Below are 27,463 nucleotides of genomic sequence, written 5' to 3' on the forward strand. Positions count from 1 at the left end.
TTCTGTCGAGCCATCGTATGTCCTTTGTACTCTTGTTTGCTGGTTTGGTAGAGAGCCAGATAGAAAGCAACCTTAATGAGCTAAATGGGTAAGGGGCATTAAGGAATCTACTGAAATCACTGCTTCACTATATACTAACTAATTTGGATGTAAATTTTAAAAAATAAAAAATAAAGTTAAATCAAAAAAAAAAAGAAACTACAAACCTACAATTACCAACTGGAAATATATATCACTTAATTTTTATATTTACAAAATGCTACAGTTTATTTTTCTCAAATTATTTCAAATTATCATCAAGAAACTAATAAATGAATACTATAAAAATGCAAAAAAAAAAAAAAAGCAACCTTAATGAAAGACATGTTCTCTTTTTCATTAATCCTCAGACCTAAATCACTCTCAGTACCCAACCTAGTTTCAGAGGACACAGAAACAGTGGCGTCATTGCCCTTCTCTGCATCTTGTCCCGGCTGCTCCCATATGGATGCTGTTGTGATGTGTGCAGTGAAGGTTGTCCTTCTCACACCACATCTTGTCTGCTTACTGGGAGACCAGTGAATGAGTCAGATCTCAGCACCCACACAAGTCCTTGCCCTGTTGTCAGAAGTAGGAGTTTGCTTCTTACTGGTCCAGGTCCCCTCAAGATGTCATATAGAAGAAAATACAGCAAAATATAACAAAACCAGAACCTCTCATTTTGCGGTCAGCGGTTGCAGACTAGTGTTTTTATTTTCTTTAAAAATACTTTTTTTAAAATAACCTTTTATCATTATAGAAGCAGTACATAAACACTGTAGAGAATTGGAAAATTCAGGCTAGCAAGAAGAAAAACGTCACATCCACACCATGCATGACTACCGTTTACACCTTGGTGCATACCTTATTTTCCCTGCGTGAGCATGGTTACCCACGTGGGTACCCATCCATGGTACCCTGGATGAGACACATTGAGTACATGCTGTTTGTAACCTTTTAAAGGTTGACGATCCTTTCTTTTTCAGTAAATTTTCATCGGCCATAATATCCAGACCACTTTTAATTTTCCCAGCAGCCCCCAGAATGTCCTTTACAGCTCGTTTATGAACTGGTGTTCAGTGTAGGACCAAGCGTTATGTCTGGTTATGTCCATTATGTCCCTCACATGTGTCCTTTCTTTCCAGCACAATCCCTACTTTTTTTATTCTGACTTAGTTTTACTGTAGAATTCCAGCCTTTTGGATTTGTCACATTGTTCCTTTGGTGTCCTTCAAGTTGTTCCTCTATCCTCTGTACTTCTTACAAATTGGAAGTTGTACCTAAAGGCTCAGTGGATTCAAACTGAACATTCGAGACAAGAATATACCATAGGGATATCCTGTATTCATGCTATATCGCATCAGAAGACGTAATGTCTGGTCATTGATCACAATGACCTTGGGTCAAGTTGATGACAGTCTTGTGCTTCCACTGTCTAGTTACATTGTTCCCTTGTGACCAGAAGGTCATCTGTCTGGTATTAATTCAGTGCTGGTAACCATTCTCCTATTTGTTTACCACCAATGATAAGCCTTGCCTGAATCAGTCAGGCTGTTTCTCCCACACTGTAAGAGGTGGCTTTCTTCCGTAAAATAGCTCTTTTCCTTTACCAGTTGGAGCTAGTTAGCTACCTTGGGAAACAATTTCTGCTGGAATTAGGTATAGCTATCTAGTTCCTTCCCTTTAACTCCCAGTTTTCCAGGTAAGAAGTTGTTTTAATAGCTGCCTCAAGTAGTGACAAATGAGTTTTCCCATCTTTATTTATTTATTTATTTATTTATTTATTTATTTATTTATTTATTTATTTATTTATTTATTTATTTATTTATTTATTTATTTATGGTATTGTTGTGGACCCAGCGGTTTACATTGATTCAATGTATTTCCACCAGAGTGGGTTTTTCTTTTTTAGGCTTATAACTGTCACCCCTTGGAAGCCCGTTCAAAATGTTTCCTCTAGCTCATCGATACCTGGAAGCTTTCTTGCTCTTAAATATTGCCAGTTCTGTTATCTATGTCATTACTGGGTCAGCTTTGATTGATTGGTCTTTCTCTTATCTATGGTTCATATTTTTCTGCTGCTTTTCATGCCTGGTGATTTTTGTTTTTTTATTGGAAGCCAGACCATGTGATTTTCACCTTGTTATATGCTGGATATTTTTGTATTCCCATAAATATTTTTGGGTCTTGTTCTGGTATACAGTTAAGTTACTTAGAAATAGTTTAATCCTGTCACATTATTTTTAAGCTTTTTGAAGTGGGACCAGAGCAACGTTTAATCTAGGGGTATTTTTGCCTGTCCACTGAAGCAAACCCTTCTTAGTAGCGTACCCGATGCCCTGTGACTCGTGAGGTTTTCCACTCTGGCCGGCGAGAACCATCTGATGCGAGAGATTGATACTTCATCCTTGCGTGTGGTCCGCTGCCGAGTATGAGCCCAGGGCCCAGGTCCGCAGATGGTTCTCTGGGCAGCTCTCTTCCTCTTTGGCCCTCCGCTCCAGGCTGCCAGTTCTGTCTTCTCAATTCACAGAGACCACTGGTCTTTGTGTGGGTTCTTCATCCCTAATCCGTGGCTTAGAAAGTCTCTCTAGGCAGGATCAGGTTCTTTATTGTCTGATGCCCAATGATTGGAAAACTGCTTCATATATTTTGTATTTTTTTAAAATAGTTTTAGTTTTAAGTGGAAAACTGGATCATCTTGATGGCCTCCTTTGTATTAATTGATTTCCAAAGTCAAGTTTATCTGTGTCTATAAAATGGAAATAATACCACCACTTACTTAACAAGAGAGTCCTACCTGGAGAGTGAAAAGTGCATTCTCGTAGCACCACGTGAACGTTCTGGTAATGACTTCCCTACTGGATAGTTGCACAGTGGGCTCAAAGCCTGGACACTGGGCTCCGCAGTTGCCCTCTTGACAACGATGCCAGTTTGGGCGTCGAGTAGCTTCATGGGAGCGGATCTGTTATGTGTTCCCACAACAACGCTGCGTACTGAGCCAGGAGTGCGCACCGGAGACCTTTGCTCCTGCGTTCACGGGTTCCGTGCTCTCACCTGGGCTTGCTGGGTTCCATCGTGACCCTGCAGTTCCTTCGTTGTCCGCCGGGTGGCTTCGCTCATCTCACGTGTGTGGTGGCTTTGAAAGCACTGGCTCGTCTTCTTGACGTTTTTAACAGCTTGACTTTGCATTTCCTCTGGGGTTTTTCTCGTCGGCTGTATGACCCGCATGCTATTTGTTCCGTTCCTTCTGTGCTGCTTCTGCTTATTTTTAGTGCTTTAGTAATACTGCGATAGGACAACAGTCTCTAGAATATGCACTGAAGACAACCCACTAATACACAGTTGGGGCTTTGCTTTTTGCATGGAATGTCTGGGAGTGAGCAGCATGCTAGAATTTTCTGGTGAACTTAGCCTTGCCATGAATTTGCTGTTTCTAGTTAGAAGCTTGGGTGTGCTCTTTCTTTGCCCCGTTTACTGAGCACTTCTTTTGTTTTAAGGTGGATATTTTGGCTCAGATTGCTTGTATTGAAAGTCTCAGCCAGTCACCACCTTCTTCATCTTCTCCTTCTCCTACCATAAATAAGGTAAAATTCAAACCTGAATGCAAGAGGAAATAAACATTTAAAACCTCATGACGTAACCCTTTTCCCTAGGTGAGGCGATGGTTGTAGGTGAAGTATCTCACCGAGGGCCGTCTTGGGCATGGAGACGTAGGGCGTGGGCTAGGTGGGAACAGGAAGAGCAGCGGGGCTGTGCCCGTAGGACAGCTGGTCACTGAGACTTGACCGATGATCTATTCCAGGGGCAGCGAGCACCAGTGAGGGGTTCTCAGTCACGTGGTTGGCGGCGTTAGGGGGTGTTTGGTACCATAAAGGGTGGACGAGGAAGAGGATGAAGACCTTGCCCTGCAGAGGGAGAGAAGGAGGAAAGCCAGAAGAAAGGAAGGAAGAGGCAGCCCTGCGTTTGAAGCCTTGGCTCAGGAGCAGAACGGGTTGTTTTGGCCAAATGCCTGCGGTCGGGGGTTATTGGGATTGGAGGCAAAAAAGTCAGAGGCCACAGAGTCATTAAGCCAAGTCTTCGTGGCCAGGTTGTTTGGTACAGGAGGTGTTGGACTTGGAAGGCTCTGGCATCTAGCACCCAGAAAATGTTTGTGCCGAGCACCCCAAGAATTAAGAGTTGCTGTTGAACTTTTTGGTGAACGGTTTGTCTTCTTCCTCTTTCTTTTATGTACCTGAAGCCAACGGATCATTAGCGAGAATAGAAAATATCTTAAGTGGCTGTTATCCCCGCTGAGGGGATGTGCCCCTGAGGCACGATCTGGCAATGAAACCATTGGAAATGCAACTTCCCATCTTTTCCTCTAAAGCGCATCCTAACAGGTGAACCATTCACATGGCGTTTACTCAGCGAATTGCCAGTCTTCATTCTTTTCTATATATTCTAGCTGAGCTGCCATGTAATAAGGTAACCTCTACTGAGCGCATACCATGGACCAGGTTTTGTGTTATGTGCTCTGTGTGCATTGTTTCATTGAATCCTTTCAAAGCCCCTGTGACGAAGTTCACGTTATTATGTCTATTGTATAAGCATGGAAACAAAGAGAGATCATGTAAGTTGCCCAAGTTCATACAGCTAGTACGTGGTAAAGCTGGGCTTCAAACCTAGACAGCTCTCAAAGCCTAAGATCTTAACCGCTATACCCACAAGAAATAGATTCCTACAGTTTCATTAAGGGATTTAAAACTCCCTTAAATGGACCAGTATTGGGGCACCTGGGTGGCTCAGTCACTTGGGCTTCTGACTTCGGCTCAGGTCATGATCTCACAGCTCATGAGTTCAAGCTGCGCACCAGGCTCTGTGCTGACAGCTTGGAGCCTGGAGCCTGCTTCAGATTCTGTGTCTCCGTCTCTCTCTGCCCCTACCCCATTTGTGCTCTGTCTCTCTCAAAAATAAATAAACATTAAAACAAAAACCAGTATTCTTATCCTTGCCCCTTTTTACCCCATATTATTTATTTGGAAGGTGCCCAGCTTTCCTCTGGTGATCACGTCCTGAACACCCATCACTACTCACCCCTGCCTGGCCATTGTGACTCCATTTTATGGTCCTTCTGGCTCTGTCAGCTACAAGCCAGTCTGCTTTCTTAAGAAACTTACCTTACCTTACCTTCCAGTGGATACATTTAAATGTCTCATGACATAAGGCCAATATAAATGGATTTCTCTACTTGTCTTATGAGGATAAGGTACCTGTTAAATTTAGATCAGCAGGGGTGCCTGGGTGGCGCAGTCGGTTAAGCGTCCGACTTCAGCCAGGTCACGATCTCGCAGTCCGTGAGTTCGAGCCCCGCGTCGGGCTCTGGGCTGATGGCTCAGAGCCTGGAGCCTGTTTCCGATTCTGTGTCTCCCTCTCTCTCTGCCCCTCGCCCGTTCATGCTCTGTCTCTCTCTGTCCCAAAAATAAATAAACGTTTGAAAAAAAAAATTTTTTTTTTTAAAAAATAATAAATTTAGATCAGCAAATATGTTGAGTACATTGCTCCTGGCCATAAGAAGCATTTTAATTTCATTGGAGTGTGGGCTGGGAGAGCATCAGACATATCAGCCAGTTCTAGTGCAAGGCAGATTAAAATGTGTTCATGATAGAGATTCAGGCAAACATGCTTTGGGAGCATGCTAATTAACAAATAATTTACTGAGAGCTTACTACATGCCAGGCCCCATGTTTATAGGCAACAGGAGATCACTGGTGGCCCTGAGGGACACAGCCCTTCTCTGGATCCCCTGCATACACCCTACGTGGAATTCAGAAGGCAGAATGATTATATGAACAAATTTTGTGTGTTGGATTTGCCAGCATTTTGTTAAAAGTTCACGCATAGAAAAGTTAAATGAATTTCATAGTGAATAATGTTTTCACCTTTTAGATTTTACCATTAACATTTTACTATTCTTGCTTTATCAAACACACGTGCCCACCCCTTTGTCCACCTATGCCTGTCTGTCTTCCAACTTTTCTGCAGTGGGCTGATAACTGCATTTATAACTCGGAAGGCGTTGCTATTTTAAGAGTATGGTAGTGTCACGTGCTGAAAATTATTCATCCTGTGATCAACCACAGCAGGTTGTTTTCCTTGAAAAGACTGAAGTCGCTGAACATAAGGGAAATCTGATTTCCTTCTTTGTGAACAAAAAATGATAATGTTATGAAGATTAGGTGTCTGCCAAGAATAATATGTATTTGCTACAAATGATCAAGAACGTCATATATTTTTTGAAAAGCCAGTGACAAAAGCATTAAAAAAAAAAACATATTAACCACTTTAAGTTAAAAAAAATTTTTTTGTGAGTTTTTGCCACTTTATGTAAGACATTTTGAGAATCTTTGGGGGGAAATTTTTTTTTTTTTTTTTTTTAAAGACAGGCCTTGGGACATGGGTGGCTCAGTTGGTTAAACGTCCGACTCCTGATTCCGGCTCAAGTCATGATCTCAAGGTTCATTAGGTAGAGGTCCTAGTGGGGCTCTGTGCTGACAGTGCAGAGCCTAGTTGGGAGTCTCAGTCTCTCTCTCTCTCTCTCTCTCTCTGCCCCTCCACTGCTTGTACTGTCTCAAAATAAATAAAATACATTAAAAAACATTTTTTTAAAAAGGCATTATGCCCATGAATTACTACAGGGAGTGAGTAATTGATATGAAATAACTCCAGTAGAAGACTGACTTTGGGAGAATGTGAGGCCAGCAGGCTCTGAGGCCGGGGTCGTACATGGGCCAGGACTTTGACATAATTTGGGAAGCTGAGGAAGAAGGCTTTGTATGCAGATAGAGAGTATAGCGTGAGCGGAGGCGAGAGTGCAGGGAAGCTTGGGAACCTGAAGGTCGAAGCATAAAGCAGGTCAGTGGTGAGTAATGAGAATGGGGTTGCGACCAAGGAAAAGTTAAGTCCTGACTGACGGACTAAGGAGCTTGGAATTTACTCCCTGGGCAGAGAGAACTAATGAGGGGTTCTTAATCTTGTGGTTGACAGAGTCGGGAGGTGTTTGGTACCATAAAGAGCAGGGGAGGTATGACCCAGCAATAGCACTGCTAGGAATTGACCCAAGGGATACAGGAGTGCTGATGCAGAGGGGCACTTGTACCCCAATGTTTATAGCAGCACTTTCAACAGTAGCCAAATTATGGAAAGCGCTTACATGTTCATCAACTGATGAATGGATAAAGAAGTTGTGGTTTCTATATACAATGGAATACTACTTGGCAATGAGGAAGAATGAAATCCTGCCATTTGCAGCAACGTGGATGGAACTAGAGAGTATTATGCTAAGTGAAATAAGTCAGTCAGAGAAAGACAGATACCATATGTTTTCATTCATATGTAGATCTTGAGAAACTTAACAGAAGACCATGGGAGAAGGGAAGGGGAAAAAAAAGAATTCCGGAGAGGGAGGAAGGCAAACCATAAGAGACTCTTAAATACAGAGAACAAACTGAGGGTGGATGGGGGTTGGGGGAGAGGGGAAAGTGGGTGGTGGGCACTGAGGAGGGCAGCTGTTGGGATGAGCACTGGGTGTTGTATGGAAACCAATTTGACAATAAATTTCATATTAAAAAAAAATCAGTCTCCAAGGCATATCTAATAGAAGAGTCTTGGATATGATACACATTTCTCTCTCAGGAGACAAAACACACTCTTGCTGGCACAGAATCCTCACTGTTGCATCTTCGTCCGTATACTGGGAATAGTAATACTTGTCATTAGGATTAATAGGTATAATATTCATAAAAAAAAAGGGGGGAGGAAGAGGATAAAGACCTTGCCACGCAGGAGAGAGGGAAGGAAGGCAGGAAGAAAGAGAAGAGGCAGAAGGTTTGAAACCTCGGGTCAGGAGCAGGATGGGTTGTTTGGCCAAATGCCTGTGGTCGGGGGACCTAAGGGGTGTTGGCGATTGAAAGCAGAGACGTCAGAGGACAAAGCGTGGGAAGGTGGGTTCAGAGAAAGATGGAAAGAGGCAGACTGTGTGGTATTAGAGGAGGAGCCTGGCGGTCAGTACCGGTCATCTGAGAGACCGAGAAGTCCGTGATTGAAGCTGGAAAGATTTCCAGTGGGCCAGGTTTTGAAAGATTTATCAGCAGGAGTCACCTTGAAACAGGAAGAGGGAATGTCAGGAAAAATAACAGAGAACAAAGCTAAACAGTTACTAGATTTGCCGACAAGGATTTCACAACATAGGTAGGAGCTAAGATCATCATATGGAACCAAATGATAGATTACTCCAAGCAGTTTATACACAAAGTAGTTTTATATATTTTGGCCATAATTAAACTTTTTAAACATTTCATTGATTTGTTTTTTAATGAAAGCGTAATTAGCGTAAAGTGTTGTTTTAGTGTTGGGTGTACAGTATAATGATTCAGCAATTCTGTATGTTTCCAGTGCTCATCGTAAGTGACCTCTTGATCCCCTTTACCTCCTGCACCCATCCTCCCCCCTCACCTCCCCTCTGGTGATGATCAGTTCTTTGTACTTCGGAGTCTGTTTTTTTGTTTGATTTTTTCCCCCTCTGTTCATTGTTTTTTTGTTGTTTTTGTTCCCTTAAATTCCGCATATGAGTAAATTCATACAGTATTTGTCTTTCTCTGACTGACTTATCTCACTTGGCATTATACTTTCTAGGTCCATCCATGTTGTTCAGATGGCAAGATCATTCTTTTTTATGGCTGAGTAATATTCTCGTGTGTGTGTGTGTGTGTGTGTGTGTGTGTGTGTGTGTGTTCTTTTATCCATTCATCAGTTGATGGACACTTGGGATGCTTCCGTATCTCAGCTATTGTAAATAATGCTGCACTGAACATAGGGGTGCCTGTATCTTTTCGAATTAGTGTTTTTATTTAAACAAAGTAGTTCTAAAAAGAGCTGTCTTTTTTTTAGGATGCTTGCTCTGAACAGTTCACATCTTATTGTTGCCTCACTGTTGATGAAAATCTTTCTTCGCTATCGTTACAGTCTCAGGGTCATGGCAAAGCTGAGCTCTCGCACTTGCTGTCCTACTTTGTAACCCTCTGTTTCTTTTCAGTTCACTTCATGTAGTTGCCATCAATCTTTCTGAATCTGAGGCCACCTGCCTGGTTTCAAATTCTAGCCTGAGGTTTCCTGGCTGGAAAGAGGTAGAGGCAGAATTTCAGCCCGGCAGCCTGACCAGAACCAATGCCCCTGACCATGCTGCCCTTGGCCTGTCATTCCACGGTGGGGCCTACCCATTCAGGAACTGATAGATATATTAAACAAATGAATGCCTGTACTTACTGCCATCTGACTATCCAAGCTTTCTGTACTTTTTGAAGTTCTTATTCTGAAAATAAAACCTCATAGTTTAGAGGGCACAGAGTGTATATGGCCTACTAGAACACCCTCCCTTAAAACCATGGGAGGAAGGGATTCTCTTAAATGAAGTCTGCTTGTTGGGCCCTTTAGCATGACTGCCTTCATTTACAGAATCCACTAGAGTGGCTCTTGAGTATCCCCATGGAAGCTGTGTATTCACAGGTGTATGGATGAAATGTCTTTCTGCTGTTAATATTTGACTTAGAACAAAACCACTAGTAACTTTGTGTTTTTTTCTTGAAAGTATAGGAGGTGTTTGAATGGAATCGTATTTCTGCATGTAAAACATACACTCCATTTTTTATAATGCTTCTGGTGTGTTGGCGGGCAGTTATTCTCCACCACCCCCCCCCCCCCCCCCCCCCCGTCAGTAGAGAATTTAAAAAAGGCCAACCAGAGTAGTATTCTAGAATATTAGGTATACTACACAGTTCGGGTAACTTTCTTGCAAATCCCCCTCTCTTTCTTTCTTTTTTTTTTCCTTTCTTTTTTTTTTAAACACCAATTTTTTTTATGTGAGAAAAAAGACTCAAGAAAAGTGAAAATTTGCTATTCCATGTTCCTAGATAAACAGATTCAATACTGAAGTTATTTTTTTTTAAGGCACTGTTTTCCCTGAATTTATTTGTAAGTTTAAGGTGATTCAAATGAAAACCAACATGTTTTTCAAAACTTTACATCCTGATGCAAAAGTTTAGATTGTTTTAGTTTTAAAACATTAAGCTGATGCTAAAGTTCGTGTGTAAAAATAAAAGATTTATGATAAAGTACGAGTGGTTTTCTATCTGGTGGGCTCCCAGGTCACTTGGTACTTGTACAGATGGACTCCCAGGGTACAAGAGGGAGCCCAGAGATAGGTCCAAGTCCAGGATGTGATAAAGGTGACATTTCAAATCAGTGAGGGGAAGTTGGATTTTTTATTAAATGGTATCAGACCAACAGACTGACTACAAGGTAAAATTAAGTCAGTTGCGCCTGGGTGGCTCAGTCGGTTGAGCGTCTGACTTCGACTCAGGTCATGATCTCGCGGTCTGTGAGTTCGAGCCCCGCGTCAGTCAGTCTCTATGCTGCCAGCTCAGAGCCTGGGGCCTGCTTTGGATTCTGTGTCTCCCTCTCTCTCTCTGTCCCTACCCCACTCATGCTCGCTCTCTCTCTCTCTCTCTCTCTCTCTCTCTCTCTCTCTCTCTCTCTCTCAAAAATAAACAAACATTAAAAAAAAAGTTTTTTTAAAGATAAAATTAAGTCAGATTCCTATATTATTTCCTCCATCAAAGTAAATTCCAAGTCGAAGATTTAAACGGTGTGTAAACCAAGGAAATAAAACGCACGGCACCGTGGCTGCCCCGAGCGGATGGGGCCGTGTGGGAGATGGGCCGCCATTCTCTTACCGTAATACTCCCTGAAACCAGGTGCCATGCGTTGCCTGTTCCAAAGTATATGCTATTAATAATTGAACTATAAAATTACCTGAAGAGAGTACAGGAAAAAACAAAGTTTAAAAATAATTTTGGAGCATGGTAGCCCCCTGTTATGCAAGGCAGAACCCATCAGCAAGTCATAGGAACAGAGGAACATAACTGTACGATCTCTTTGGGAAAGAATTTGACACAGTCTGTCAGCTGAAGAAGCACATTCATTAGCCCAGAAATTAATCTTCTGGGAATTTCACAGAGACGTATGGGACACACGGGAAAAGATGTACAAGCATGTGCATGGCGGGGTTGTTTGCAGTAGCTGAACACTGAAAGTACGACATGTGAGCATCAGCATATGCTGGTTCAACTGGGAGAAAACTGCAGCGGAACTTCCTAGAGCCGCGTAGAAGAGCCGCGTCACCCGTTCGTGCTGATGGACCTCGGAGAACGTTTCAGGCCATTACATGAAGGAGACAAACACAAGTACAGAACACAAAGTATCATTTGGGCCCACTTGTATGTTGAAAAACAAAAAGGAGGGGTGCCTGGGTGGCTCAGTCGGTTAAGCGTCCGACTTCAGCTCAGGTCATGACCTCATGGCTTGTGAGTTCAGTTCAAGCCCCACACCGGGCTCTGTGTTGACAGCTCACAACCTGGTGCCCGCTTCTGGGATTTTGTGTCACCCTCTCTCTCTGCCCGCCCCCCCACCCTGCTCATGCTCTCTCTCAAAAATAAATTAACATGTAAAAATTTTTAAAACAACTGCCTGGGTGGCTCAGTCGTTTAAGCGTCCGACTTCAGCTCAGGTCATCATCTCGCAGTTCGTGAGTTTGAGCTCCGTGTCGGGCTCTGTGCTGACCGCTCAGAGCCTGGAGCCTGCTTTGGATTCTGTCTGTGTGTGTCTCTCCCTCTCTCTCCCTCTCTCTCCCTCTCTCTCCCTCTCTCTCCCTCTCTCTCCCTCTCTCTCCCTCTCTCTCCCTCTCTCTCCCTCTCTCTCCCTCTCTCTCCCCCTCCCCTGCTCACACTCTGTCTCTCTCTCTCTCTCAAAAATGAATAAACTTTTAAAAAATTTTAAAAACAAAAAGGATCTCTGTGGGTGGGATATTTGATTAAGTATCCATAAGGAACTGATTAGTAATAGTTGTCCAGAAAGAATGGCAGCTTAAGTGGCAGGTATATTTATTAAATTGCATATCCTTTTATTGTTTTTGAGGTTTTTTGTTTGTTGTTTTTTTTTTTACCAGGAAGGTATTACTTTTTCAAATAAAAATAAAAACCTAGTCAAAAATACAACAGATTTGCTCTAAAATTGCTAACGTGAGTAAAACAGAACCTCATCAGCTTGTATAATCTCAAAAACATGATTTAAGTGGGGAAAAAAAAAAGAATCTACAAAGAGATACGTACAATGTAATGTTGTGTAGGTCAGTTTTTAAAACATAAGTTATTTACAATGTAATTAGTAAGTAGTGGAAGTATAAAACCGTGGGCAGAAATGAATACACATTCAGAAAGGTAGTTGCTGGGGGGGGGGGAGGCGAATGGGGCAGGAGGGACAGGGAAGGAAGAAGAAGGGGAGTAGACAGCCGCTGTGTCTCATAGTTCCTTGTTCCTGGTTGTCAAGTTCCTGAGCAAATACGGCAAAAGGTTAACATCAAAAAAAAAAAAAAAAGGTTGATGCTGTTTTTTGTGTTTTCCTCGTCTATTTAAATGTAAAATGTATTATTTAGGGGCACCTGGGTGGCTCAGTCAGTGAAGTGTCCAATTTCAGCTCACGTCATGATCTCGCGGTTCGTGGGTTTGTGCCCTGCATCAGGCTCTGTGCTGACAGCTCGGAGCCTGGAGCCTGCTTCGGATTCTGTGTCTCCTTCTCTGTTTGCCCCTCCCCCACTTGCACTCTGTCTCTCTCTCTCTCTCAAAAATAAATAAACATTAAAAATAAATGTAAATTATTATTTGAATTTATTTATTTAAATTTAAAATTGTTTTAAATTTATGTCAACTTTTTCAGCACCCCTGTTGTATTCATTATTATGTAATTCCTACTGAATTGAGTAATGTTTTCAAGAAGTCATAGATATTCTTTCTCTTTTTTTTTACCCCTAACAACAGGTCAGCAGTGGCAATGACCCCTGGTCAGCCTGGAGTTCTTCCAAATCTGGAAACTGGGACAGCACGGATGGCTGGGGAGCCAAGCCAGAGGGGGCCGCGGCCCAAAGAAACACCTCCAATAACTGGGACACTGCCTTTGGTCACCCCCAGGCCTACCAAGGACCAGGTGAGGAAGAGGGCCCTGCTGGTGATCGGGCCCACCCGTAAGGGGACTAGTGACAGCATCCCAGTTAAAAATAGAATTTAATCAAAGGAGCGCTCTCAAATGCTCTTACTCACTAATAGCAAACCTAGATTTCTGGAGCCAAATGTGGGTAGTCGTTAATTATAATCTTTAGTTCCGTCTTTGTCATCTGTCATGGAGTCGCGAATGCTTGCAGGGTTTGTAAAGCAGAACAGAATGGCCCAGTGGCTGCTGGAGATGGAAGGGCATGCCTCCTGTCGCCGTTGGCTCGATTGCCACTGCAGGAGACCCAGCTCGTGCTCCTGGTCCCCCAGAGAGACAGGAAATCTCAGTTTTTTAATGGCATCTTCCCACTCCAGAATCTTAGCAACTGATACACATTTGCTTTAAAACTTTGGGCCAAAACAACTGCATATACAGAGTGAGTATAATTTGTCACCTGCTGGTTTATAACCTCTGACTTGCCTGTTTTCTTTTTCCTTAACTACTCATTTGACTCCCAGGCCTTAATGGAAATACAGAGGCAAAAGAGGAATTTATAGAAGGGGAAACAATTCAGGAATTAAGAAAAAGGGTATTTATGTCTTTCTGAAATTAAATAAAAAGAGATCTGCGCCTCATTATTTTACGGCCCCTGTCTGAGCACGTCACATGGAGTACGAATGTGCTAGTGGCAGGGAACCCATGCGCAGGAAGCACGGGGGTGGCGGGCAGGCTCCTGCTGGCAGCCGGGGCTGGGCTGTTGGCAGGTGCAGGAGACACGGGCTCAGGCTGCGACCCAACAGCTAACTCCTGGCTCTGTACTCGGCCCAGATCCTCCCGGTGCATTCAGTGCCTTTCTTTTTCGTTTTGGCATTTGTCTCTTGGCTTCTCCCATGGGCACCGCTAGGGCAGAGATCCCAGGATACCTGAGGCCCTCAGGGTGGGAGACAGAAGCCCAGACTAGGACCAGGAAGGAAGGGAAAGCCTGACAGAGGTCACTGTTAGGATATGAGGCTCCTGGTACTGCCACTTCCCTCTTGTCTTGTTTCTTCTCCATCCCTTCCCCCTCCACTCCCACCCTGCTCCTCTCTCCCTTTCCCAGTGTTATCGTTCATATTAATTTCTTTTCAAAGATCTGTCATTTCCCCCTGCCCCGGCCCCCCTCCCCCACACTCCCCGGTATTCGTGACTGAGAAGGTATTCGATGCTTATTTGCAAGTTTATAAGGCGAGATTTATCTGTGTGTGGGCCTTGCCCTGGGTACACACCTCGGAGCCGCTCTCAGTCTGCATCTGTCTGGAGTTACTTGGAGGGACAGCCTCATTTCTAACTTGTCCTTTGCACTAAAAGGCAGAATCCACAATTGGAGCTTTAAACCTAACTAGAGCCTTTGCTCCAGTCTGCATTATAATCCTGTGCTACGCCCTTGTCTCCTGTTCTTTAATTGGTTAACGTAGGTCCTGTCCATAGTTACTCTCAGAAAATTAAGTCATTGCATTTGTATTTTGTTTTTCTTCCCTGGGGATCTTCTGTGCCCACCCCTAGCAACCGCGGGTGATGACGATGACTGGGACGAAGACTGGGACGACCCCAAGGCGGCCGCCCCCTACTTCAAGGATTCAGAGGCAGCAGAGGCAGGGGCTGCTCAGCGAGGCAACAGCCGGGCTGGTTCCTCCTCTATGAAGCTGCCACTTAACAAGTAGGTGTGAAGGGCGTTGGCACCGTGAACTCCATGCGGAAACAGACAGGAGATCCAAGGAGGCTTTCCTCTTTTCAGCGATCTGAAAGGGGGTGAAGTGTGGGGTGGTGATTTGGATCTCAGCTTTAGCTTCTTTAAAGAAAAAAAAAATTTATTCACTTTAAATATATACATTGTATGTATATATGTTATATTCATATATATATTATAAATATATATATGTAAAGTAAATAAGTTTATTCACTGTAAAGTGAAATAGTTGTTGTATTTAACCATCTGCCAAATACCATCTTTTATCTTTGTCAGCTCTGTGACACATTAAGTTCTTATTGCTGATGTCACAGGAAAGCTAAATATAATCATATCAATAATAGTAACTCTCTTTTAAATGTTTTACCATTTGTTGATCACTTACAGTGTGCCGGGCATTGTGCAGTGTGGTTTGTACGCACTGTGTGACCCCCATCTCCCTCTGTGGTACATGTAATCTCTGTTTTTCTGTGGGAAAAACTGACGCCCAGAGAGGTTAAGGAACTGTCCAAGCTCACACAGGTGCCAAGTGGTCTAATCAGGATCCTAGTCGGTCCCTCAGTCTCTCAACTACTTGCCTAATACGTTTCAGGACTTTGTTTTCACGTAGACTTCTCTTAGATTTAAGAAGAAAAAAAAGGGGTGCCTGGGTGGCGCAGTCGGTTAAGCGTCCGACTTCAGCCAGGTCACGATCTCGCGGTCCGTGAGTTCGAGCCCCGCGTCAGGCTCGGGGCTGACGGCTCGGAGCCTGGAGCCTGTTTCCGATTCTGTGTCTCCCTCTCTCTCTGCCCCTCCCCCGTTCATGCTCTGTCTCTCTCTGTCCCAAAAATAAATAAACGTTGAAAAAAAAAAAAAAAAGAAGAAGAAGAAAAAGTGTTGGAACAGTACTTGTAGACACAGTGCCTAACAGGAAAGCATCTGGGAAGGAGGGGAATACCGCCATAGCGCCCTGGGATTTCCTGGGGGAGAGTTCTGGATAAGTCTGTAGTTCACAGTGTAGCTCGAAGGAGACAGAATTTCTGACTTCCAGAAGGATCTTCAAATACTCTTCTTATAGTAGTGTGTTTAATACAGTTTTTCTAAAATTACGACCACTTTTTCTCAATGCTCCAAGTCCATGATTCAAAGCTGCCAGGAAGGAATGTTAATCCGTATCTGGAAAAAGTTGTAAACATCATGTTTGCTGTATTTCTAGGTGTCAAGATCTAGGTCTAGAGCTGCATATGAGTTGTGCAGGTTCCCCTTAGTATATCTAAGTAGCATCAGGTGATTAAATGAGCTGTCTTCTGGCCACACATTCTTCCTACTTCTCTCTCCAGTTTCTTCCAGTATGTATTTTCAGGCTCCATTGCACACACAATAAACTTAGTCATTCGTATTGACTATGTGCTGTTTCCTTTGGTGGAATAGGAAGTTCTCAGTGTGGTCCGCAGTGACATGAATTAGTCTGTTCTTTAAACCTAAATACAAGTGCATTTAAACCCGTTTTGCTGCCATGTAAGCCCCCCTTGGACAGTGAGGAAGCACAAACTCGACAACAAATGTGTGGCCGAGTGTGCCTGGCTAGTCAGTGAGGTTCTGTCTCATGCCCGGGTCCCTGTTTCTGTTTGCCCTGGCTCCCCTCTTCCAAGTGATCTTGGGGAAGACGGGTGACCTGTTTGAACCTCCTTTTCCTCATCTCTGAAGTGAAGGGGCTGGCTTTAATTTAAAATGCTCTCTGCTCTAAAATTTCAGTTCAGGTTGAAACCAAATCAGAGGAGTCCTCATTTGCACCTGAACCTCTGAGGCCTCCCTCTCTCTCTCTCTCTCTCTGTCTCTGGTGCTGAGAGCTGTTTAAGATCCTGTGTGTTTTTTTTATTTAACTTGACTCATGTATGAAGGGCTCACTTGTAACAGTTGTAAAACTTTTTAAAGTATTAGCATTTTTCAGGAGTTAATCCATTTTATGTGATAGCTGTATTCCAATCCTGGAACATGCACCTTACACTAGAGAAGGAGAATAGAAATGTAAGTGTACTTGGGCATTATAAGAATCTATCTTGATAACACTCAGAGAATTAGTAAATGGCACTGCTGTTCGGTAAGTATTAAGTGAGTCGGCCCTAGAGTGTTGCTGTGATCCCTAAGAATACCAAAGGAAGTGTGAAGTGAGACTCTGCACCCAGAAGCTTACAGTCAAGGAATTGCCACTCTGTGACTTCCTCAATTTTTCCATCAGTATTTTCTAGCGGAAGCATAGGTTGTTTTAATGAAACCGTTCCAGGGGCCCCTGGGTGGCTCAGTCGGTTGAGCATCCAACTTCAGCTCAGGTCATGATCTTGTGGTCCATGAGTTCGAGCTCTGTGTCAGGCTCTGTGCTGACTTCTGATTCTGTGTCTCTCTTTCTCTCTGCCCCTCCCCTACTCGTGCTCTATCAAAAACAAATAAACATTAAAAAAAAATTTTTTTAAATAGAACTATTCCAGATGAGTCCATTAATTCATTAAGTATTTAGTGTATTTTTCCCACAACTCCTCTGGGTCCTGGAAATACAAATACCTTCTCCAAGGTGCTTCCGGTCGGCTGTAATGTGTAAATGGATGATGGCAATTAAGTGTGATAAATTGTATAGCAGAAGTATGCTCAGAATGTTGAAGAAGCACAGAGAGAGCTAGCTGTACCAGAGGCTGTAGGGAATACTTTCAAAGAGATGATGGCATAGTTAGAAATAACTTTAATTTATGAGTGTATTTGTGAGGCTCTTTATATAACTCTTACATTTAATTCCCTTATCATCTTAAAAGGCAGGTCATATTGGTCTCATTCTTCACCCAAGGAGACGGGAGCTCTAAAGGTCACATAGCTTTTAATTGTTGGAGTTGGAATTCGAACCCAAGGCCATCCAGCTCCTAGACCCCTCTTTGTTCTCTCTTGTATGAGCTATGTTTAAAGGATGTCTTAGGGAAAAGAGGATAGAGGTAGGTCCTTTGAAGATGAAGGAAAAGACAGGCCCCTGAGACCAGCATGTTGGCCTTTAATTTGGTATTTGAGTGAAATAGAAGTAATGTAGTTGGTTTTTTATAGAAATAATACTTCTTGTCCTACTATAGGTATTTTGCTTTCTGAGGGTCTTTTTTTCCTGCTTATTAAAAACATTTCTGAAACCCAAATCAATCTTGCCCTCTTTAGCACTTTGGCGGGCGGGGGAGGGGTGGGGGGGGTGCCTGGGTGGCTCAGTCAGTTAAGTGTCCAACTTGAGCTCAGGCCATGTCTATCTCACAGTTGGTGAGTTTGAGCCCCACATCGGGCTCGCTGCTGTCTCCATCTCTCTGCCCCTCCCCATCCCCTTTCAAAAATAAACATTAAAAAAAAAAAAAACCTCTTAAAATAAAATAAAAATAAAAACAAATCTTTAAAAAAAAAGTAGCACTTTGGATGGCTATATGTTTATTCCAGTGTTTCTCCAATTTTAGAATGTGTGTGGAGTCTCTTTACTAAGGAGACCAGTTTTCTTTTGTGTCCCCTAAACCAGGTCTGAAGATAATCCAAAAGGAAATGGCACAAGTACTTATGGACAGCGAGACAGCTTCTTTGGGATAATTGTGGCTTCCTTGAGGGAATATGTCAAAAGGCAGCTTTAATTTGGATATAAAAATGCTGGCATGTGGCCACTGGCCCATGTGTTCAACTCAGATGGCTGTTCTCGGTACTTTCTCCTCCTGTGCCCTGGGGGACGTTTTTCTAGGCTGCCCTTCACTCTTTGTGGGGTGATAGAGTGTTTCAGATCCAGTTAAGCAAATAGAGTACCCATAAATATCACACCTTCTGGAGTCAAACTGTTCTCTGACCAGATAAAGCTTAATTAAATGACTAATTGGCCATTGAACAATCTGATTACATTAGGTTTCATTTACCACAGTTTCCTAGTCCTGGTACATCTGAAAGACAGAACAAGGTTAAAACTGTTGTATTAAGTAAATGTGGACAAGAGTTGGAGAGTTCCTCTCAGGAAACACGTAAGACTCACGGGCATTTATCTTCATGATCAGATTTCCCGGATTTGCAAAACCTGGTATGGAACAGTATTTGTTGGCCAAGCAACTAGCAAAACCCAAAGAGAAAATTCCTATCATTGTAAGTTCATTCACTTTTGTTTGCTTGCTTCGTTTCTAATTAAGCTCTTTTATAATGCTTGAAAGCCTAGAGGGTTATTAGTCTTTTGGAAGGTATTTTTAACACACCTAATGCTCCAGGTAACTGACAATATGTATTAGTATTGTAAGAATACTAAAAATATTTAGCATACATTAATGCCTGTCATTATGTTGTTTAGGTATATTTTATTTTTACTTTTAAGGCTATTAGTAATTGAACCAGCAGCACCTATAGCATATTTTTGTTCAATAATTTTTTTTCTCCAAAGTGTCTTGAAGTATCTTTTATATACTGTCTTTCTACCAGCCCTATATATTTAGCTAACAAATCCTAATCCAGATATTTAGGTCTCTGCCCTGGCAAAGTACAAGCATATTATCAAAATAAAATGTTCTTTCCACTGCATTGGTGACAGTTAGCTTTTTCTTCCAATAAACCAGCTGTCAGGTCACAATAAGGAGCTAGCAAATAAAAACTGGGAGTTGGTGACACCATTAAGAATCTCTCTCAAAGAATAACTTGATTATTACATAATGTGACACGGGCTCTCTGGTTTCACCCAAATGTTGACTGCTGATAGATTCTCTGTCTAAGCATTATCTAACTTCTGGAAAAGAGAACTCTGGCTGTCTTTTGATCCTATGGACTTAACCTAGTAACTGTAGGACAGGGATGGAGGTGGGAGTGGGGGCCTTGGGTGTGATCACCGTAGGCCCAACAATAGGAGGTGGAAACACCTGGTCTCATTCTATAATCTCTGGGTCCTGGGAAACTTGATAGAACTGCAAAACTGATCATCGGATTTATTTTTATTGTGTTCCTACATCTTTGAAAAGCTTGAAATCCTAGAAACTCGAGAAAGAAGGGCTGCAACCAAGAGCCCCTTTTATCCCTTTCCCGCAAAGCAAATTTGGGGTAATTACCTTCTGAGTGGTTAGAGATTATTTTAATTTTTAAATTTTTTCTTCAGATTTTTTTTATGTAACTTCTGAACATACATTATTTTGTTTTTTCGTTAAATTTAAAACTCCACAGGACTGGAGCCCATGGCCCTGCCCCTCAGATCCTCAAAAGGGACTTTATCACAAGCCCAGAAGGGTTGGAACGGAGCTGAGGGACCCATAGGTTGTAGGTAGAAACGGCCCCTGAACCCTGTAGGCGGGCCTGCCCAGGCAGGCTCCTGGCATGAAAAGGGAAGCCGAGGAAAAATGCCTTCAAGTCTTCAGAAAAATGAGAGAAATCAGAGATGTGGTTCTTTGCTTTTGAGGCACAGCAACTCTACCCACTAAGAAAATTAAAAGCCTCTGGATATTGGGCCCTAGTTGACCGGAGTTACCTCTCTCGGTCTCAGTCACTGAGAGACGCTCCCCAGAGGCTCCTGCTCCACAGCTTTCAGAGAGTTTTCTGGATCTGAGCTCCCTCTCAAGGAGTCATGGTAGCTCCTTGTCAAGGTCTTCCGTTTAGTCCTCCAGTAAGATTGTTTGGGCCCTGGTCACCCTCCTGACCTCATAACCTCTGAACTTTGATACACCACCCCACTTTTTCCTCCTTCCACCTTTAGAAAGAATTAGGACTGAACATGCAGAACATGAGAGTGAGCCTTGAAAGAATTTGATGGCAGTTTGATGTTGTTGAGACATCCAGGTGTGTAATTTTGTATTTCACAAAACCATCAGTCTGTGACAGATCGGAAATGTTTTAAAACTAGCCCGTCAACACATACGACTAGGACCACTGAACGGGAGAGAGGAAAACTGTGTTCCATCCTGCCCTCCCCCAGGAGAGGGAGGCAGACATCTGTCCTCCGTGGCCTGAGATGCCCACATGGGGAGCAGAAGGGTTTGTCCTGGCAAGTGTGTTCTTTAATACATAATCTTATCAGGAACAGGGAGCATGTACATAACTTCTCAGAGAAGAGCAAGAATGACCCTCCAAAGGACCTCTAGTCCTCTAGTCCTAAAAAGAATCCTTTAATGACTTATATCTAGCATATTGACTATTTTTGCATGTAACAAAATCACCTCTCCCTGGAACATTGTGTAGGTTGGAGATTATGGCCCAATGTGGGTTTATCCTACCTCTACGTTTGACTGTGTGGTAGCAGATCCCAGGAAAGGCTCCAAAATGTATGGTCTGAAGAGCTACATTGAATATCAGCTAACACCTACTGTGAGTATCTGAGTTATCAAAAACAGAATCGTGCCTGCGTTCCTAGCTACACTTTGCTTTTTTCTTCATTTTCTATAGTTGGCATTGGTAACGTTTTCTTCTCTCTCCCTTGCATTGTAGAACACTAATCGATCTGTAAACCACAGGTATAAGCACTTTGACTGGTTATATGAGCGTCTCCTGGTTAAGTTTGGGTCAGCCATTCCAATCCCCTCTCTTCCGGATAAACAAGTCACAGGTGAGTGCATGTGACCTTCAACTCAGGATGACAAGTAACAAGACTGCAGATAGAGCATCTGTCCTAATGGAAATCAGTAATGACATTTTCCATCTTCTAGAAGAACAACATATGTGTTTGGAAACAGTAGCTAAGTGTTGTACATCCATGTATACTGGACATATATTTGGAAGTTACCTAAACACCTAATGAGAATATTGCCTAAAATTGTTTGAGTTCTTGCATACACATCTTAAGTTGTAGCGGTCATTGTGTCTTTATTGCTACATGATTTCCTGTAAAAGAAATACGTGACTTTTTTCAATGTGAAAAGTGACACCTGAGAAAATAGGAATGCTCCAAACAACCTGAAATGGAAATAACAATGTATGATCCAAATGACGTAAACCTGTCAGGCAGTTCAGCTGTGTTATTTTCATGAGAAGTATGTAAATATCAGATGTTGTAGAAGCCACAGACCTTCTAAGGATTAACGTAAGAAGTTGCAAAGTTGTTTACTCCGTTACTTTGGTGACAGATAATGTTTAAATGTTTTTGTTTACTGTTGATCATCACTCTCTGCCTTAATTATTCAAAGTGTCCTATTTCTCCTGTTTGTTTCTCCTACACCCCCTGCCTCAACTGATCAATATGGTCAAGATCAATATCAATATGGTCAAATGATCAAACGGTTAGTAATTCACAGTGCTCTGAAAGCCCCTTGTAAAAATGCACTTAGAGAGTATTTGTTTCTCTCTGCTTTGAGAACTGTCACTGGTTTTTGGTTTTTTAATCTGCAGCCCGGTATAGACCCTGGAATAGTAGTACTCAGAACTCCGTATGTTTGTCTTGGAATAAAAGTGTGTAAAGAGGCTGAACTTCACTAGAGATTAGAGTTTTAAAATGCGGCCACAAAACTTGCAACTAAATGAAACTAGTAAGAATAGAAAGGGAAGGATCCAAGATGAGAGCAGGGCCTAAAAGGTCAGTGCCAGAGAGGCTCCACGTCATATACCCCGAACGGCTAACCTGAACTCAGGGGGAGGAAGTGTGGAATCTGGGCAGGAGGACTTCTTTCCTGGAGGTCAGGGAAGACTGGAGAGGGTTTAGTCCTCACTCAGCCAGAGCGGAGGTGGAGAGCTGGGAGAGGGATGGGGACTCCGGGAGCCAGATGGCCGAGCCAGCACCAGGCACTTGCGGCGTTGGGGTGAAGCCACCTGCCTGCCAGGTGTCATGTGTCCTCGTGTGCCGCTCCGTGCTTTCTCATGGCCGAGGCACTCGATGCCACCGAAACAGGCGCTTGAATCTGATTCCAGATTGTTCTTTTGACGTCACAGGATGTGTATCAGCTAGTCGTTAGCCAGAATTCGTTACCTCGGGTAAGACGGTTACAATCTCCTTAAAACTTGGTGCTGTATTTTGTTGTGTATTTAGGTTTCTCTGAAACTGTTGGAGGAGATGGAAGGTTTTGTTTTTAAAGAAGTTGTTTTGATTGTGACTTTCTTTTTTTTTTTGGCAAACTTTTCAAAAATTTCAAATGGTAGCAGAGGGGTGAGTGGGGCTGCATTGCCAGGTAGGTGACAGACCTGTCCTGGCCCTCATCTGGGTGGCTCCTGAGCGGGCCCTCCTGGAGCTGGGGTGGGGGTGGGGGGGGGTGGTTGCTGAGTGAAGGCCACGTCAGGGCGGCCAGGTTGGCGCAGATTGTCGCTTCCTCCCCCCGCCCCCCACCCCGCAGAGGTGCCCCGGGTTCTGTGCCCAATCCAGATACTCACTCTTCCTCCTTTTTGTCACCCTTATTGTTTGAAATCACAGCTTTCCTTTTTCAAATTTAAATCCATTTCCTTGAAAACTTCAGTTCTGCCTTTCTCCTTGTTTTCAAATTTCAGTCTGTTTCCCTGAATTTTAGCATTCTCCTTTATCAACTTGATTGGCACAATATGGGTTTCATGGTGTCTAAGGAGCTGTTTCGAGGCTGTGGGGATTTCTCACATCTTTTAGGTTTTAATACATTGTTTTCTCTGAGTCCGATAACTCGGTGCTATTTTAAAGCATCAGAGAGCCACACAGTTCCGCCCCCAAACTAAGGTTTGGTTTTTTTAAAGCTCAGGCCCGAAGCCAGAGGGATGTCATAGAAAGCAAGAAAGCAACAGCCGCTCAGTCTGAAGAAAGTTGAGCTTTGATTCTCTGACTGGGACATGTGCCGAGGAAACTGAAAAGCACAGAAGCCACTTTATCTGTCCCCTCTCTCGTTTGCCTCCTGCCTGTGATACCCACAAGATCATTATTATATAAACCCCCCTCTCACTTACATCCTGGAGGGAAGAGAAAGGAATGCCAAGTGGATGATCTCATGATATTTCTGTGCCCTTGATAATCCATCCATGAGGAACTTACAGCTAACAGTTTTAGTTTGTTGAGAGATTTTGTTCTCTGTGAAATAATATTGAACAAATCTGGTTTTATTCCTGGATGCCAAACTGGTATACTCACATACTTGGTGAAAGCCTAAGTCAGGTTCATTGAAAATGGAGAATCGGAAATCCCCCTCCCCCCGACCTTCGTTCCAGTTTTCTGGAACCTGGTAGGAAAATCCTAACAAGCACAAAATAATACCTGAAGTCAGAGTTTGAAAATAAACCAGCGACGTCAGAAAATTTTTCAGGAGGAGTAAGCATTAATTAATTCATTAATTAATTTCAGGCAAGGAGTAGGTTTTAAACTCTTGGTATAATTCACTTTCTCACGTGGAGAATTCAGTATAGCCCAGCTTCATGCGGACTCACTGGGTCTCTTCTGCCCAGGAGGTGAGTCATCTTCTTTCCAAGGGATGAGACTTTGTTTCTTCATAGTCTTATTAGCTTCTATAGCATTTAATCTCTACTGACATTTGAAAAATTTGAAGTATTTTAATATATAGGAAGTGTCCTGATCCATCGTGCTGTTTGGGTGACTCTTTCTGAGGTAGCGAGTTTTTGCGGTATGGATCCGGAATGCTCTTCTCTCTAAAGAAAGTTGTGCTTATTTGTACTTGTCATTTCTAAAGGAAAGGCCAGCCTGTAGTTTTTAAGTTTATTTTTAAACATACATACAGTAAATTAACTCCTTTTGGTGTGTAGTTTTAGGAGTTTTGGGACACCTGGGTGACTAGTCGGTTAAGCATCCTACTCTTGGTTTTGGCTCAGGTCATGATCTCACGGTTCATGAGTTCGAGCCCCACATCAGGTTCCGTGCTGTCCATGTGGAGCTTGCTTGGGATTCTCTCTCTCTCTCTCTCTCTCTCTCTCTCTCTCTCTCTGCCCCTCCCCTGCTCTCTCTCTTTCTCTCTTTCAAAATAAATAAACTTAAAACCAAAAAGTATTAAAAAAAAAAAAAAGTTTTGGCAACCACTATGGTCTTATAACCACCACTACATTCAAGGTACAGAAAGTCCCCCCACCTCCCCAAATTCCCTTGGGCTTGCCCCTTTATCTTCATCCCCTCTCCCCAGTTCTAACCCATGGCAACACTGGTGTGTTCTTTGTCTCTATAGTTTGGCCTTTTCCAGAATGTCATTATAAATGGAAGCATATAGACCTATCTGAGAAAGCAAGAAAAATCTCATACGACCCTACCTTACTCCTAAAGGAGTTAGAAAAAGAAGAACAAACGAAGTCTAAAACCAGTAGAAAAAAGGAAATAATGCAGAGCAGAAATAAATGAAATAGAAACTAAAAGAACAGTGGAACAGATCAATGAAACTGGAGGGAGGGGTGGCTCAAAAAAATGGTTGCATACAGTGTGTACTCTTTCAATTGTGGCTTTTTCTTGGCGTTGTGCATTTGAGATACACGCAAGATGTGTGCATCAGTTTCTTTTTATTGCTACTTCCATAGTTTGTTTCTCCATTCACTCGTGAAAGGTATTTGGGTTTTCAGTTTGGGGCATTTATAATAAATAAAGCTGCTGAAAACATTTACATGCAAGTTTTTGTATAAGCGTAAGTTGTCATTTCTCTTGGGTGAATACCTGAGAGTGGAATGACGGGGGCATTTGGCAGGCATATGTTTCATGTTTAAGAAATTGCCAAACTGGGGTATGTGGGTGGCTCAGTAGGTTAGGCGTTCGACTCTTGATTTCGGCTCAGGTCGCCATCTCGCAGTTGTGAGATCGAGCCCCGCATTGGGCTCTGCACTGAGCATGGAGCCTGCTTGGGATTCTCTCTCTGCCCCTCCCCCCTCAAAAATAAAGAAATAAGCATTAAAAAAAGAAAGAAAGAAAGAAAGAAATTGCCAAACTGTTTTCCAAAGTGGCTGTACCGTTTCGGAATCCCCACCAGCAGTGGATGAGGGTGTCGGGAGCCCCACATCCTTGCTTGCACTTTGGTAACGTCAGTTTTTCTTTATTTTAACGACCTATTAGGTATGTAGTGGTACTTCATCATGGTTTTAATTTGCATTTCCCTTATAACTACTGTTGAGCATCTTTTCATGTGCTCATTTCCCTTCCATATATTTTCTTTGGTGAAATGTCTGTTTGAATCTTTTGCCCATTTCTTATTAGGTTGTTTTTTTCATTACTGAATTTTGAGAGTTCTTTACATTCTGGAAATAATATAATCTGCAAATAATTTGTCCCAGGTGTGGCTTATCTTTCTCTTAACAGTGTTTTTCGCATAACAAAAAGCTTTTAATTTTAATGAAGTTCAGAGTACCAATTGTCTCTTTTATGGATTGTGCTTTAGGTATCATGGTGAAAACCTGTATGCCTAATCCAAGTTCACGCTGTTTTCTTCAGAAGGTTGTGTAGTTTCAGGTGCATTTTGAGTTAGTGTTTGTGTAAGATGTGAGGTATAATAAAGTAGAAGTTTATGTTATGCATCTGGATATCCAGTGATTCTGGTACTACCTGTTGGAAAGACTATTCTTTGTTGATTTCCTTTGCATTTTGTCAAAAATCAATTGAACATATTTGGTGGGTTTTTTTTAATGTTTTTTTTTTTTAATGTTTATTTACTTTTGAGAGAGAGACAGAGACAGAGCATGAGCCGGGTGGGGCAGAGAGAGAGAGGGGAAGACACAAAATCCGAAGCAGGCTCCAGGCTCTGAGCTGTCAGCACAGAGCCCCACGCGGGGCTCGAACTCACGAACTGTGAGATCATGACCTGAGCCGAAGTCAAACGCTTAACTGACTGAGCCACCCACGTGCCCCAATTTGGTTTTGTTTCTGGGCTGTATTCTCTTCTGTTTTGTGTCCATCCTTTTGCCAATACCACAGTGTCTTGATTCATGTAGCTCTATAGTAAATCTTTAAATCAGGTAGTATAAATCCTCCAACTTGGTTCTTTTTCAAAATAATTTCAGGCTATTTTTCTTTTGCCTTTCCAAATAATTTAAGAGTCCATTTGTAGATATTTGTAAAAAAATCATGCTGGGACTTTGGTATATATACAGTTCGTAATTGTTATATCTTCCTAATGAGCTTTTTTGTCTCTAGTGAGATTTCCTCTGTTAAAATCTGTTTTGTCTGATGTTAACATAGTCACCCCAGTTCTCTTACAGTTACTGTTTGCATGGCATATCTTTTCTCATCTTTTACTTTGAATCTGTTAGTGTCTTTGAATCTGTATCTCTTGTTGACAGCATCGTTGGAGCTTGCTTTTTTATCAAGTCTCGCAACCCCTGCGTTTTGATTAGAGTTTTTACGCCGTTTATATTGAATAATTATTGACCCAGTTAGATTTACGTTTGCCATTTTGATATTTGTCTTCCACGTGTCTTGTTTGTTCCTCCTTTAGTGCCTTTCTTTTGCGTTAAATATTTTCCAGTATGCTGTTTTAATTTCTCTCGCTTTTCCACTAAATTTTAAAAATTATTTTCTTAGTGGTTACCTCGGAGGATACTACGTGCATCTTTTTTTTTTTTTAACTTTTTTTAATGTTTAGTTTTGAGAGAAAGAGACAGAGTGCGAGTGGGGGAGGGGCAGAAAGAGAGGGAGACCCAGAATCCTAAGCAGGCTCCAGGCTCTGAGCTGTCAGCACACAGCCCAACACGGAGCTCGTACCCACGAACCATGAGATCATGACCTGAGCCGAAGTCGGGCGCTCAACTGACTGAGCCACCCAGGTGCCCCTGTGTACATCTTTTTTG

At 42.6% G+C, this 27,463-nt stretch overlaps 1 protein-coding gene across 2 annotated transcripts in view; it reads left to right on the plus strand.

The window, feature by feature from the left end:
* SNX9 (sorting nexin 9) overlaps nucleotides 1-27,463 on the plus strand; it is a 104,651-nt gene that overhangs the window by 51,151 nt on the left and 26,037 nt on the right. Inside the window, exons 5-10 of one of the 2 annotated variants that reach the window (XM_023254527.2) lie at nucleotides 3,516-3,602; nucleotides 12,924-13,089; nucleotides 14,635-14,788; nucleotides 18,847-18,931; nucleotides 20,996-21,121; nucleotides 21,242-21,359. In XM_023254527.2, coding sequence (XP_023110295.1) covers nucleotides 3,516-3,602; nucleotides 12,924-13,089; nucleotides 14,635-14,788; nucleotides 18,847-18,931; nucleotides 20,996-21,121; nucleotides 21,242-21,359 — 736 coding nt within the window. The remainder of the gene's footprint in view (nucleotides 1-3,515; nucleotides 3,603-12,923; nucleotides 13,090-14,634; nucleotides 14,789-18,846; nucleotides 18,932-20,995; nucleotides 21,122-21,241; nucleotides 21,360-27,463) is intronic. The other variant, XM_019831438.3, reaches the window with a different exon arrangement.

This window comes from Felis catus, chromosome B2, assembly GCF_018350175.1.
Source record: "Felis catus isolate Fca126 chromosome B2, F.catus_Fca126_mat1.0, whole genome shotgun sequence".
NCBI classification, from domain to species: Eukaryota; Metazoa; Chordata; class Mammalia; order Carnivora; family Felidae; genus Felis; species Felis catus.